The 13,384-nt window shown below is 40.2% G+C and overlaps 1 protein-coding gene across 5 annotated transcripts in view; it reads left to right on the forward strand.

The window, feature by feature from the left end:
- Dnah3 (dynein axonemal heavy chain 3) overlaps positions 1–13,384 on the forward strand; it is a 159,572-nt gene that overhangs the window by 52,919 nt on the left and 93,269 nt on the right. For 4 of the 5 annotated variants that reach the window (XR_009225397.1, XM_058574147.1, XM_058574137.1 and 1 more), the window contains 6 exons: positions 3,125–3,239; positions 5,613–5,729; positions 6,721–6,900; positions 8,218–8,354; positions 11,787–11,988; positions 13,134–13,226. Coding sequence is in view for 4 of the 5 variants with exons in the window: in XM_058574147.1 (XP_058430130.1) it covers positions 3,125–3,239; positions 5,613–5,729; positions 6,721–6,900; positions 8,218–8,354; positions 11,787–11,988; positions 13,134–13,226 (844 nt within the window). In the remaining variant the exon portion in view is untranslated. The remainder of the gene's footprint in view (positions 1–3,124; positions 3,240–5,612; positions 5,730–6,720; positions 6,901–8,217; positions 8,355–11,786; positions 11,989–13,133; positions 13,227–13,384) is intronic. The other variant, XM_058574205.1, reaches the window with a different exon arrangement.

A 13,384-nucleotide genomic window follows, 5' to 3' on the forward strand; every position in this document is an offset into this window, starting at 1 on the left:
TTAGAAATTATTTTGAAAACCTATATTCCAATAAAATAGAAGATAGTGAAGACATCGATAAATTCCTTAAGTCACATGATTTGCCCAGACTGAGTCAGGAGGATACTCACAACTTAAACAGACCAATATCAATAGATGAAATAGAAGAAGCAATCAAAAGACTTCCAACCAAGAAAAGCCCAGGACTGGATGGGTATACAGCGGAGTTTTACAAAACCTTTAAGGAAGAATTAATACCAATACTTTTCAAGCTATTTCAGGAAATAGAAAAAGAGGGAGGTCTGCCAAATTCATTCTATGAGGCCAACATCACCCTGATTCCGAAACCAGACAAAGACACCTCAAAGAAAGAAAACTACAGACCAATATCTCTGATGAACCTAGATGCAAAAATCCTCAATAAAATTCTGGCGAATCGGATACAAAGGCACATCAAAAAAATTGTGCACCATGATCAAGTAGGATTCATCCCTGGGATGCAAGGATAGTTCAATATATGGAAATCAATAAATGTTATTCACCACATCAATAGACTTAAAGATAAGAACCATATGATCATCTCAATAGACACAGAAAAAGCATTTGACAAAGTACAGCATCCCTTTATGTTCAAAACATTAGAAAAACTAGGAATAACAGGAACTTACCTCGACATAGTAAAAGCTATCTATGCTAAGCCTCAGGCTAGCATCATTCTCAATGGAGAAAAATTGAAGGCATTCCCCCTAAAATCTGGAACAAGACAGGGATGCCCTCTATCACCACTTCTATTCAATATAGTTCTCAAAACACTGGCCAGAGCAATTAGACAGACAAAAGAAATTAAAGGCATAAAAATAGGAAAGGAAGAACTTAAATTATCACTATTTGCAGATGACATGATTCTATACCTAGAAGACCCAAAAGGGTCTACAAAAAAACTACTAGAACTAATAAATGAATTCAGCAAAGTGGCAGGATATAAAATCAACACGCATAAATCAAAGGCATTTCTGTATATCAGCGACAAAACTTCTGAAACGGAAATGAGGAAAAATACTCCATTCACAATATCCTCAAAAAAAATAAAATACTTGGGAATCAACCTAACAAAAGAGGTGAAGGATTTATACAATGAAAACTACAAAACCCTAAAAAGAGAAGTAGAAGAAGATCTTAGAAGATGGAAAAATATACCCTGTTCATGGATAGGCAGAACTAACACCATCAAAATGGCGATATTACCAAAAGTTCTCTATAGGTTTAATGCAATGCCAATCAAAATCCCAATGGTATTTCTTGTAGAAATAGATAAAGCAATCATGAAATTCATATGGAAAAATAAAAGACCCAGAATAGCAAAAGCAATTCTAAGCAGGAAGTGTGAATCAGGTGGTATAGCGATACCGGATTTAAAACTATATTACAGAGCAATAGTAACAAAAACAGCATGGTACTGGTACCAAAACAGGCGGGTGGACCAATGGTACAGAATAGAGGACACAGAGACTAATACACAAAGCTACAACTATCTTATATTTGATAAAGGGGCTAAAAGCATGCAATGGAGGAAGGATAGCATCTTCAACAAATGGTGTTGGGAAAACTGGAAATCCATATGCAACAAAATGAAACTGAATCCCCTCCTCTCGCCATGAACAAAAGTTAACTCAAAGTGGATCAAGGAGCTAGATATCAAATCAGAGACTCTACGTCTGATAGAAGAAAAAGTTGGCTCCGATCTACATATTGTGGGGTCTGGCTCCAAATTCCTTAATAGGACACCCATAGCACAAAAGTTAATAACAAGAATCAACAAATGGGACTTACTTAAACTGAAAAGTTTTTTCTCAGCAAGAGAAACAATAAGAGAGGTAAATAGGGAGCCTACATCATGGGAACAAATTTTTACTCCTCACACTTCAGATAGAACCCTAATATCCAGAGTATACAAAGAACTCAAAAAATTAAACAATAAGAAAACAAATAACCCAATCAACAAATGGGCCAAAGACCTGAACAGACACTTCTCAGAGAAGGACATACAATCAATCAACAAGTACATGAAAAAATGCTCACCATCTCTAGCAGTCAGAGAAATGCAAATCAAAACCACCCTAAGATACCATCTCACTCCAGTAAGATTGGCAGCCATTATGAAGTCAAACAACAACAAGTGCTGGAGAGGATGTGGGGAAAAGGGTACTCTTGTACATTGCTGGTGGGACTGCAAACTGGTGCGGCCAATTTGGAAAGCAGTATGGAGATTCCTGGGAAAGCTGGGAATGGAACCACCATTTGACCCAGCTATTGCCCTTCTCGGACTGTTCCCTGAAGACCTTAAAAGAGCGTACTACAGGGATACTGCTACATCGATGTTCATAGCAGCACAATTCACAGTCGCTAGACTGTGGAACCAACCCAGATGCCCTTCAATAGATGAATGGATAAAAAAAATGTGGCATTTATACACAATGGAGTATTATACAGCACTAAAAAATGACAAACTCATGGAATTTGCAGGGAAATGGATGGCACTAGAGCAGATTATGATTAGTGAAGCTAGCCAATCCCTAAAAAACAAATACCAAATGTCTTCTTTGATATAATGAGAGCAACTAAGAACAAAGCAGGGAGGAAGAGCAGGAAGAAAAGATTAACATTAAACAGATACATGAGGTGGGAGGGAAAGGGAGAGAAAAGGGAAATTGCATGGTAATGGAGGGAGATCCTCATTGTTATACAAAATTACATATAAGAGGTTGTGAGGGGAATGGGAAAATAAACAAGGAGAGAAATGAATTACAGTAGATGGGGTAGAGAGAGAAGATGGGAGGGGAGGGGAGGGGAGATAGTAGAGGATAGGAAAGGTAGCAGAATACAACAGTTACTAATAGGGCATTATGTAAAAATGTAGATGTGTAACCGACGTGATTCTGCAATCTGTATTTGGGGTAAAATTGGGAGTTCAAAACCCACTTGAATCAAATGTATGAAATATGATATGTCAAGAGCTTTGTAATTTTTGAACAACCAATAAAAAAAAAAGAAAAGACCATAAAAAAAAACTGAGTAGAGCTTTCTCCTTTGACATGTTTCTTCTGCTGCCTCCTGTTGACGTTGCTGTTGCGTGTTCTTTCTTTAGACTGGAGCCCATTGGTGCAGCTGCCAGTAAGGAATATTCCCTGGAGAAGAACTTGGAGAAAATGAAATTAGACTGGATTAACATGACATTCAGCTTCGTGAAATACAGGGACACTGTGAGTCTCCATTAAACTGCAACCCCCTGAAAACAGCACCATTTATTATGGAGTGGATTACAGAGGTTACTCATTCAGAATTGCAACAGAACTCATGGAAGAATAATCCCTACATCTCGATTGTTTCCCCCTGTCTACACTCATCCTTCCTTTCAGACACCACTGGAGAGATGTGTTTTCAAATCAGAAAGGCCTTTTGATTTGGTGCAATAGGCATGCTCAGTGCAAAGGAAACGAGTAAGCCTCATGAATTAGCATCTCCCAGGCAGGGCGCAAGTTGGCACACCTTTCTAATGCTCCCCTGGGTCCTCAGAAGCCTACTGGTGGTGGACAATGCCTAGAACTTCTCAAATCTTACTATATGCAGGAATCACCCAGCAATCTTGTTAAACTGCAGGTTCTGACTCCTGAGGTCTGGGGTGGGGCCTGAAGTTCTGTTGCTTTAACAAACTCTCAAATATATGCACAGAAGTTTGAATGGCAAGGATGTAGATTTCTCTCTTTTTCTCTGGCACTTGCAAATAACATTTGAGTTTGTACAGTGCATGGGGAGGTGCGTAAACCCAAAGAATCTATCTGCTCAGCTGTCTCAGGTCTGACTTGCTCTTGGGTAAGGAGGGCTACGGCTCTGTAAATCATGCTGGGAACAGGCTGATACTTGCTGCATACTGTTGGCAGTGTCGCCTGTGCTGGTAAACAACAGAATCACTCCTGCTTTAAAAATCCCACATTGATTCTTCCTGTCTTCTCCACCCTCAGAGTGTTTGGGCATCTGAACTTTTAAGGCACCTCTGATTTCACTAATATTCCAGGAAGATTGAGAACCAGAACCTTACTCCTATATCTTCCTTCCCCTTTAAGCTGCATCTTATCCTCCTGTGACTTCTCCCCCAGTTTTGTTCTAACAGTCATGATGCTTCAATTTCACACTTGGATAAGAACTATCAATGAGACAGTGGGAGTGAGGAGAGCTGGAGACACATGGTTCATCGCTGAGCCTCTTCTGGCAAGACAAGGGCCCTGTGGGTCCCAGGAACTTGGTGCTCCATGGACAGATTGGCTTAGATCCTGCTGTAGAGGCTGTTGGGCTGTGAACTTCAGCTAGGGAACCTGGGAGAAGCTGCATTGTTGCTGGCCCATCTTCAGTTTTTTACTGAAGTAGCTGTATCTACAGGACCAACAACAAAATGGGAATAAAGCTGTTTATTAATAGCTTTATTAATAGCTGGACATGCCTCCCAGTGCAGAGCTCCTGGTGAAGGATAGATGAGAGAATATGTCCTAGGCCCATTTTAGCCACCCAGATGTAGGATTGAAAGAAATGGGAACAGACTCACCAAAGGGGACAGACCCTATCAGTTTGTCACAATGTCTCAGGAGGAAAATTACCATTTACCTCTAAAGCACAGGAGCCTTTCATAGTAGTAAAATATGACCCATTAAATGTCTAGCACAGAGGTTCAGGGGGAATTTGGGGTCTAAATACCTTTACCATGGTAACCATGCACCAAAAAACAAACAAACAAACCCCAAAACATTTTGTTTATGAAATAATTAGCTCTAAACACTTAATAAGCATTTATGTCATAGGAGTTTATTTATGTCATAGATGTTTTTAAAATAATACATATAAATTGTAATAAAAATAATATTTGTATTATATGTTTACATGATCACAATAGTTACTTGGAGTTGCCCTGTGCATGAGTCTAGGCCTAACCAGTTAGACCAGCAGCTGATCCTACAGGAGGGAGAGGACAAGCAGGAAAGTGAGTGGACAGAGAAGAAGGAATGTGGGGAAGGGGACAAAAGTCTTCTTCCCCCAAGAGACTCTAGTTGCAAGTCTGGGATCAGACGGTATTTGTTTTCTGCAAAGCAGGTACACAACAAATGGCTTTATAGACATTTTCGAGGAAGAAAATAGAAATCCCATCTCCTGCAGACACAGATGCCTGTCCCACTGGAGTGCCATTCTGAGCCTTCAGGAATAAGCATTAACCAGAGATATGAAAAATTGTGCTCTATATGTGTAATAAGAATTATAATGCATTCCGCTGTCATATATAAGTAAAAAATAAATTAAAAAGTTTAAAAAAATAGGATAGGAGCGGGGAGCAGTGGCACACACTGGTAATCCCAGCAACTCCAGAGACTGAGGCAGGGGGATCATGAGTTCAAAGCCAGCTTCAGCAAAAGAGAGGAGCTAAGCAACTCAGTGAGACCCTGTCTCTAAATAAAATACAAAATAGGGCTTGGGATATGGCTCAGTGGTTGAGTGCTCCTGAGTTCAATCCCCATATCTACTCTAAAAATGGGGTAGGGACGGTTTGGGGGTCTGATGACTTTGACAGGGCAGGGTGTGTGTGTTTGCAGGATACTAGCATCCTGTGTGCAATTGATGACATTCAACTGCTCCTCGATGACCACGTGATAAAGACCCAGACCATGTGTGGCTCTGCATTCATCAAGCCAATAGAAGCAGAGTGCCGGGTAAGAGGAAATGGGGTTGCATGTGTTTTGACATTCCATTGGCTCTGGGTTTCTCCAAGGAAGGGGAAGTTTTTCAAGTTTAGTTAACAAATAACCTTACTTTCTCCTGAATGGAACAAACAAAAAAGGAAGGAAGAAAAAGAAAAACTGAAAGTGATAATGATACAAGTAACCATATGGCATGTTGAGTGGTTGTCTGCCAGAAGAAAAAGATGAGCTTTGAAATACACCAAATAAAAATATATTTGGAAAGTATCTTATGGGCTGTATTAACCTACAATATGAAGAACATGAGGGTAGGGGGTTGGCCTCCTTTGTTCATTTTTTGTAGAAAAGTGGCATAGGCCAAGGGTACAGACTCTGGAGCCAGACTGCCTGGTTTCAAATTCTGGCTCTGCCCCTTATTAGTCATGTGACCTTGTGCAAGTCAAATCATTGTCTTAGGTGGTTCACGCCTATAATCCTAGCAGTTCGGGAGGCTGAGGCAGGAGGATCGCAAGTTCAAAGCCAGCCTAAGAAACTGCAAGGCGCTAAACAACTCAATGAGACCCTCTAAATAAAATACAAAATAGGGATGTGGTTCGATGTTTGAGGGCCCCTGAGTTCAATCCCCAGTACCCGCCCCCCAAAATTGTTGTCTTAGTTTCTGCATCTGTAAATTGAGATTTTTAATAATACCTTCCTCATCAGGCTGTTGAATTAAATTGGATTGACATGAACAAAGCACTCTGGCCATCACAGATCATGGAGTAAGCATGCAGCTATGCTTAATGTGAGCTCCCATGAGGGCAGAAACTCTGGTGTGTTTCATTCATTGCTGTATCCACATTGCCTGGAAAAGTGACCAAAATATAAAGGACACTCAATAAGTATTTCTTAAAACAATCAAGTGAGGGAAATAAGTGAATGATTCCGTCCATTTGTTCAGTTATGGGGCCTGTGGTGCAGAGTGGCAGGTCACTGATTCAGGTGCGGAATGTTAAATTCACAGAAATGGGAAGAAAAGCTTGTTCGTGTGCAGGAGAATTTGGATGCCTGGTTGAAATGCCAAGCCACTTGGCTGTACCTGGAACCCATCTTCAGTTCAGAGGACATTATCGCCCAGATGCCAGAAGAGGGCCGAAAATTTGGCATCGTGGATGGTTACTGGAAAACGCTTATGGCCCAAGCGGTAAGTTTTCCCCCAACACATTTCACTAACACGTCCGTTGAAACTATTAAGTAAATTGTTTTTTTTTTTGCAAATTTGACATTTTTATGTCTTTGTTCTAAGTTACTAAAAATTCAAACATGGAAATATAGAGAGAGTAGTAACCTTGTGCTCCATAGAGGTAATTAGCAGTTTGCATTACATAACATAACTATCATTTCTAATGAGATAAAAGATTTTGTTATATGATGATGATTTGATGGAATTTTATATATTGAGAATCCTGTTAGAATTCAAAAAATTGCCTACATTGTTACTGTCATTTCACAAAAGTTTATGGGTTACCTATGATTATTCAGGCATTATATAGAGAATCAGAAAATACTTGAAAATAATATGATTTCTGCCTTTGTAGAATTCACTGTCTTGTGAGGAGACAAGCTTAAATAAATAAGGTCTATAATATACATGCAAATAGTGTTTGGAATACAGAAGAATGATTTAGTTGCCTGGAAACTCTAGGAGACCCTAAAGAGGTGACAATATAACAAAACCTTAAAGGATGACAGTTCAACTGAGTGTGCATGGTAATTGGGACATATCTTAAGAGGTCATACCTTGTTCGTTTTCTAAGTTAAGTGTGCTCAAACTGGGGCGCACTAACAAAAAGTGTGTCTCAAGGGAATGTACCTGCCCTGTTTGCAGGAGTGAAATAAGTGGGAATTTATATGGCCCAGCCAATGGAACCAATTTTACATTAGTGAAGTTTGCTAGTTACAGAAACCCACTCCGTAGCACAAACAAAAAGACCAGGTGATTGTCTCCTGAGACCCAAGGGCAGAAATTGCAGCACAGGCTCCCAAAGGTTGGACCTAGAACCCAGAAATTCAGAAATCCAGAAATACCCTTCCCCTACCTCTGACCTCTATTTCTCTTTCCATGCCTGCTTCAGTCTCTCTTGGCAGTCTGGCTTGCTTGAACACTTAATCACACCGCGGGAGGTGATCCTCACACAGATCCAAAGCTCCCTGATACAAGGGACCACCCAAAGCATAAAGTGTCATGGTCTGAATTCTAAACCCCTGGAAATTAGAAATTAATTGATTCACTTGGTTTCAAGTGCCCGATCCCTGCTCAGTCAACCATGAACAGAGAAATAAGATTAAATGAACATTTAACCCCCTGTGGATTTAGGAGGGAGATGAAAAAGCTGTTAACTGGGCAGGGGCCATAGTTGGTTGACGGGCTAGTCAAACATTCATTTCCTCAACCAATCTCAGAATTCAGGAACCCCACAATGATTCTTGCCTTTTTTTTTTTTTTTTGGTGAAAATCCAGGTGAAAGATCCCAGGGTTCTGATGGCAGCAGACCAGCCACGGATGACTGAGAGGCTTCAAGAAGCCAACATTCTACTGGAGGACATCCAGAAAGGTCTAAATGATTACTTGGAGAAGAAGAGACTATTTTTCCCCAGGTATCCAGTATTCTCTTAATTGGAGTTATTCTCTGGAACCATGTTTAGGTAGAATGACATTTCTCATACTGAGATTACCTTTAACCAATCTATTCCATTTCCCAAGATACAGCTACTAGGAGTAAGTCATGTCTTCATGGTCATTATCTAAAATGAGGTTGAATGGTCATGGCGGGGGTGGGAGGGGTCAAATCCACACTTTGACCAGCAAGACTTGTCATTCCCCCCGTTAAAGTGGTATACGAATGGGGATTAGAGCTTCATCTTTGGAGCTAAACAGACCTCTTTTGGAGTCCCAGCTTTTCCACTTAGTAGTCTTAAGACCTTCAGCAAATCTGAGTCTTTGGTTCTCAGCTAAAAAATCAGAATAGAATAATAATAGTGCTCTGACTTCATATATTCACTGTGCAATGAGCTGGTGTATGTAAATTAGATGTGCCTGAGAGAAGCCAACTGATTTTTTTACATCAAAATTTGTAGTTTCTGGTAGGTAAGTTTCTAAAAATTTGACTCTCTTTTCCACAAAAATTAGTGTTTACATAAAAGTCAAAGTGACTTTAGAGGGCTGGCTCCAGAAGGGACCATCCTCACTCCCCAAAAAATCCATCCAGGTGTGGTTTGCACATGGATCGTCACTGCATGTCTTTGGGTCTGATTAGAATGTAGATTTGATCCTAATATGCATTTTAAACAAGTAAAGTCTAGTGTTCCTTTACAGAAGACAAAGTTAGTTCCAGCTTTCCACCAAAAAGTTTCCTTTATACAAAGACAAAGTTAGTTCCCATCTTTCCACCAAAAAGAGAAGTGGTTTATTTTTTGTTTGTAACCCAGAAATGTTCTTGGTATGTTCAATGCAGTGTTATCCAACAGAACTTCCTGCAACGATAGGAATGCTGTGTATCTGTGCTGTCCAAAATTGTAGTCATTAGCCCCATGTGGCTATTGAGCACTTTTAAATGTGGCTAGTGCACTTGAGAAAGTGAAGTTTTAGTTTATTTAATATTCTTTTTTTAAATGTAAAATAGCTACTTGTGGCTAATGGCTTCTCTATTGAATAATCCAAGTATAGAGCAAACATTGGTGGGATGCTGTCTTGGAAGCACAAAACTGAGAAGAGATTAAACTCAGGAACCCTTAAGGTTTGGGATGTCAGCTGTATCCACTACTGTCACTGCTGGTAAAACTATGAATAATACCTGAATAATACGCAGGCCCTAAAATATTACTTGGAGTATTATTATTACCCACATTTTAAATATGAGAAAACAATAATTTGCCCAAAGATACAAAACTGGAAAATGGCCAGACTGGAATCCAAACCCAGAAAGGCTGGATATAATACTTAGAAATTTAACATCTCCGGCCACATTGTCTCCATAAGTTAAACATATACACCTCAATATTTTGGGGGGGTTGGTGGGTGTACCAGGGATTTAACTCAGGGGCACTCAACCACTGAGCCACATCCCCAGCCCTATTTTGTATTTTATTTAGAGATAAGGTCTCACTAAGTTGCTTAGCTCCTCTCTTGCTGAGGCTGGCTTTGAACTTGCAGTCCTCCTGCCTCAGCCTCCTCAATAATTTTTTATGCATTTTTATAAATAAAATACAACACTCTCAGTGAATACTTTCAAAATGTTACTGATAGTTACATAATTTTACCTTGAAAGTCCAGAATGCTGAATAATGGTTTTATTAGTCATGCTAGAGATAGAGATTATAAAAGTCCATAGATATCACTCATTTGAATTTCACTTGGGAATGGGAAAAACTGACATGCTTATTACATATTATTTAGTCAATCGGCCAACAAATAATTATTGAACTCTTCGTACCTACCCTGTTCATCACTTAAAACTTAGAAGCTTAAAAAAAAATGACAACAACTATTCATTTAGCTCATAAGTCTATGGTTTGGCAGATTGGGCTGGGCTCAGCTGTGTGGTTCCTGGGGCCTCACCAGAGCACATTCATGTATCTGCAGTTGGTTGGCCATCTATTGCCTTAACCACTTGTCTGTTGGTTGGCTTCCTATTGGCTAGAAAGTCTTTCATCCTCCAAAAGGCTAGCCTGGGTCTATTCACATGGTGATGGTCACAAAGTTCCTAAGAACTTCAAGAGCAGAAACATCTGGGCCTCTTGATTTATAGATTTGGAATGTGCAGATTCATGTTCCACTGGATTCTGTTGTCCAAAACAAGACACAGAACCAGCCCAGGTTCAAGAAATGTGAATACAGACTCCACCTCTTGAAACCTGGGCTGGTTCTGTGAACACTGGGGCCATTATTGTCTTCTGCCACATTCAGTGAAGACTGAATGTCCACAGGGTCCCTCCACCATGGGACTTTCAACCTGGCGGTCACAGTAGAGGTTTGTACCTTGAACATTTTCCGAAGGTTTGTTGTTGCTGTTTTTAGGGCCTGAGCAAGAAATGAAGTTGTCTTATTGTCTCTCATTTAAAAGATGGTAGAAGACTGTGCATGTAAATGGATTCATTACTAACGTGCCCTTTCTTGCTTCACACCTATAGTATTTTCTGGCATACCTGGAGAGAAGGAAAGACAAGAAGTCTCTTTCTTCTACTCACTGGTTCTCAACATTACACATTAGAATCACTTGGGATTTTAAAATCTATACATTTCCCCAGACTTTACCCCTGATCAACTTCTATAGATATCTCTTAGCAGTGGCCTTTTCAGAAGCTCCTCATGTGATTCTAAAGTACCAGCAAAGTCTCGAACCACTGCTTCATCCAGGCTCCTTTCAACCATGTTAAACTCACGTAAACCAGCCTTCCTCCTTCCTCTTGCTCTCAGAGTCAAAACTGTCTTCACCTTCTATGCCCCAGATAGAAAATAGTGCAGAGGAGTGGGCCTTAGGGAAGAGCCTGAGGAAAATGGATGAAACTTGCCACCATTATATGAAGCAAAACAAGCCAGGCTTGGAAAGTTAAAGGTTGTATGCTTTCTCTTGTGTGTGGAAGTTAGAGAGGAAAAAGGGCAGGGGACAGGGGATCTCAATATGAAAATGAAAGAGGGAGATCAGTAAAGGAAAGGGACCAGGTGGAGGAAAGGAGGGAGGGAAAGCAGAAAGATGGAGGAACAAAACTGACCAAATTATATTGTTGTATCATGAGCATTTACTACAAATCCCACTATTGGGTTGGGGATATAACTCAGTTGGTAGAGTGCTTGCCTCACATGCACAAGGCCCTGGGTTTAATCCCCAGCAACACACACACACACAATCCCACTATTATGTATAATTATAATGTACCAATAAAATATATGAAAAAATAAAGGAAAGAGAGAAGACGAGGGGCAGAGGTCATGGCTGGTATTCACTTGGATCTGCTATGGAGTATCACTTTATTGGAAATAGAATTTTCCAGAAGAGGTCTCAGTTACCATTTTCCTTTGCTTTTAAATAGGTTCTTCTTTCTGTCAAATGATGAGCTGCTGGAGATTCTGTCTGAGACAAAGGACCCCCTCCGAGTGCAGCCTCACTTGAAGAAGTGCTTTGAAGGCATTGCCAGGCTGGAGTTTACAGACAGTCTGGAAATCACGGGCATGATCAGCTCAGAGAAGGAAACTGTTCCATTCATACAGAAAATCTACCCAGCTAAAGCCAAAGTAACTCCCCTTATCCATTTCTGGTTCTTTTCTCCATAATAGAGCAAACCGGAGAGAGAACATATTGGTTTCACTTTTGGATTCTAGTTCTGGGTATAGAACATTTGGATTCCGTAACGTAAGAAGATTGAGTGTTTGGGAAGAGTTATGTAGTCTTTCTGAGTCTCAGTTTTCTCATCTCTAAAACGGGGTTGATATTGTAAGCCATACCACATACTAAACCTGTGGAAGGATTTTATACTAACTTGATGTGGAGGCAGTAGTAGGAATCAGATCCAAATAATAGACACTGTTTAAATTTCCTCATAAAGAACCTAATTTAAAATGATCCAGTCAGATGAAGAGCTTCCTGGAGCATTTGCTTATAGGTCGACTGTACATCACAGATCTGATGCCAATTTACTAGGGTTTTCATACATATTTTCTTTTATAATGAGTAAAATGTAAATTACATCTATTTCTGTTGAACAAGGCAGCACTGTTAAGTGGAAATAGACAAGCACTCTTGGCCTCCCTTTGTTGACTGTTTTTGCCACCTACACATATAAACTGCCACAATCAGGGATCACATCACCAGCCCAGACACCCACTAGCTAGTTTACAGGTGCCTGAAGTCAATAGCCATAGTTACTTGAAATGCTAAGATTGAGTAATTTGCTGCACACTTGAATTTCTTGTGCAGCTTTAAATGAAATCCAAATATCTGAGTTTCATTTCGTACCAATAAAATAAGAAATAGAGGTGAGAGAGAGATCTGTATTTTATAAAGATCTCCAGATGATCCCAATACACAGCAAAGTTTGGGAACCTTTGGAATAATGCATAAATTAGAACTGATCCAATGATCAGGAGCTACTTTATTAACTGAAATGTGAATATTTCATTTGCCTCCTAAGAAGTTATGTTTCAGAAAATGACATGAAAGAAATATGTGTTAAAAAATCTATTGCCCCTACAGGAGGCATACACTTCCTAAAACACTATAAATAAATGTAAAGCAAATAGTTAAAGACTACTGGCTTGAAGAGTTATCCAGCCTTTGGCCTCCCTACAGCCCTACCCAGAGAGAGAGCTGGGTTCATCCCATATCCCTCCTGGGCTTTGACTGATTGTCATCACCTCCTTCTGTCTGTCTTGGCGCACAGGGCATGGTGGAAAAGTGGCTCCAGCAGGTGGAGCAGATGATGCTGGCCAGCTTGCGGGAAGTTATCAGACAAGGGATTGAAGCATATGCCAAGGTGGGCAACTGTCGTGGCACACGTGCAGGGTTTGGTACCTTAATGGAAGCTCTAGGGAGAAGGTTGAATGGATCTGTTCCATTGGCCTTCTGTGTTCTACCAAACCCCACCCCTTTGTGCCGCTCTGGCCTTTACCTGTACATCTGCAATGATGAACA

Source organism: Marmota monax, unplaced genomic scaffold, assembly GCF_021218885.2.
Source record: "Marmota monax isolate L192 unplaced genomic scaffold, Marmota_monax_Labrador192_F-V1.1 WCK01_AAM20220418_F8-fsc00035, whole genome shotgun sequence".
Lineage (NCBI taxonomy): Eukaryota > Metazoa > Chordata > Mammalia > Rodentia > Sciuridae > Marmota > Marmota monax.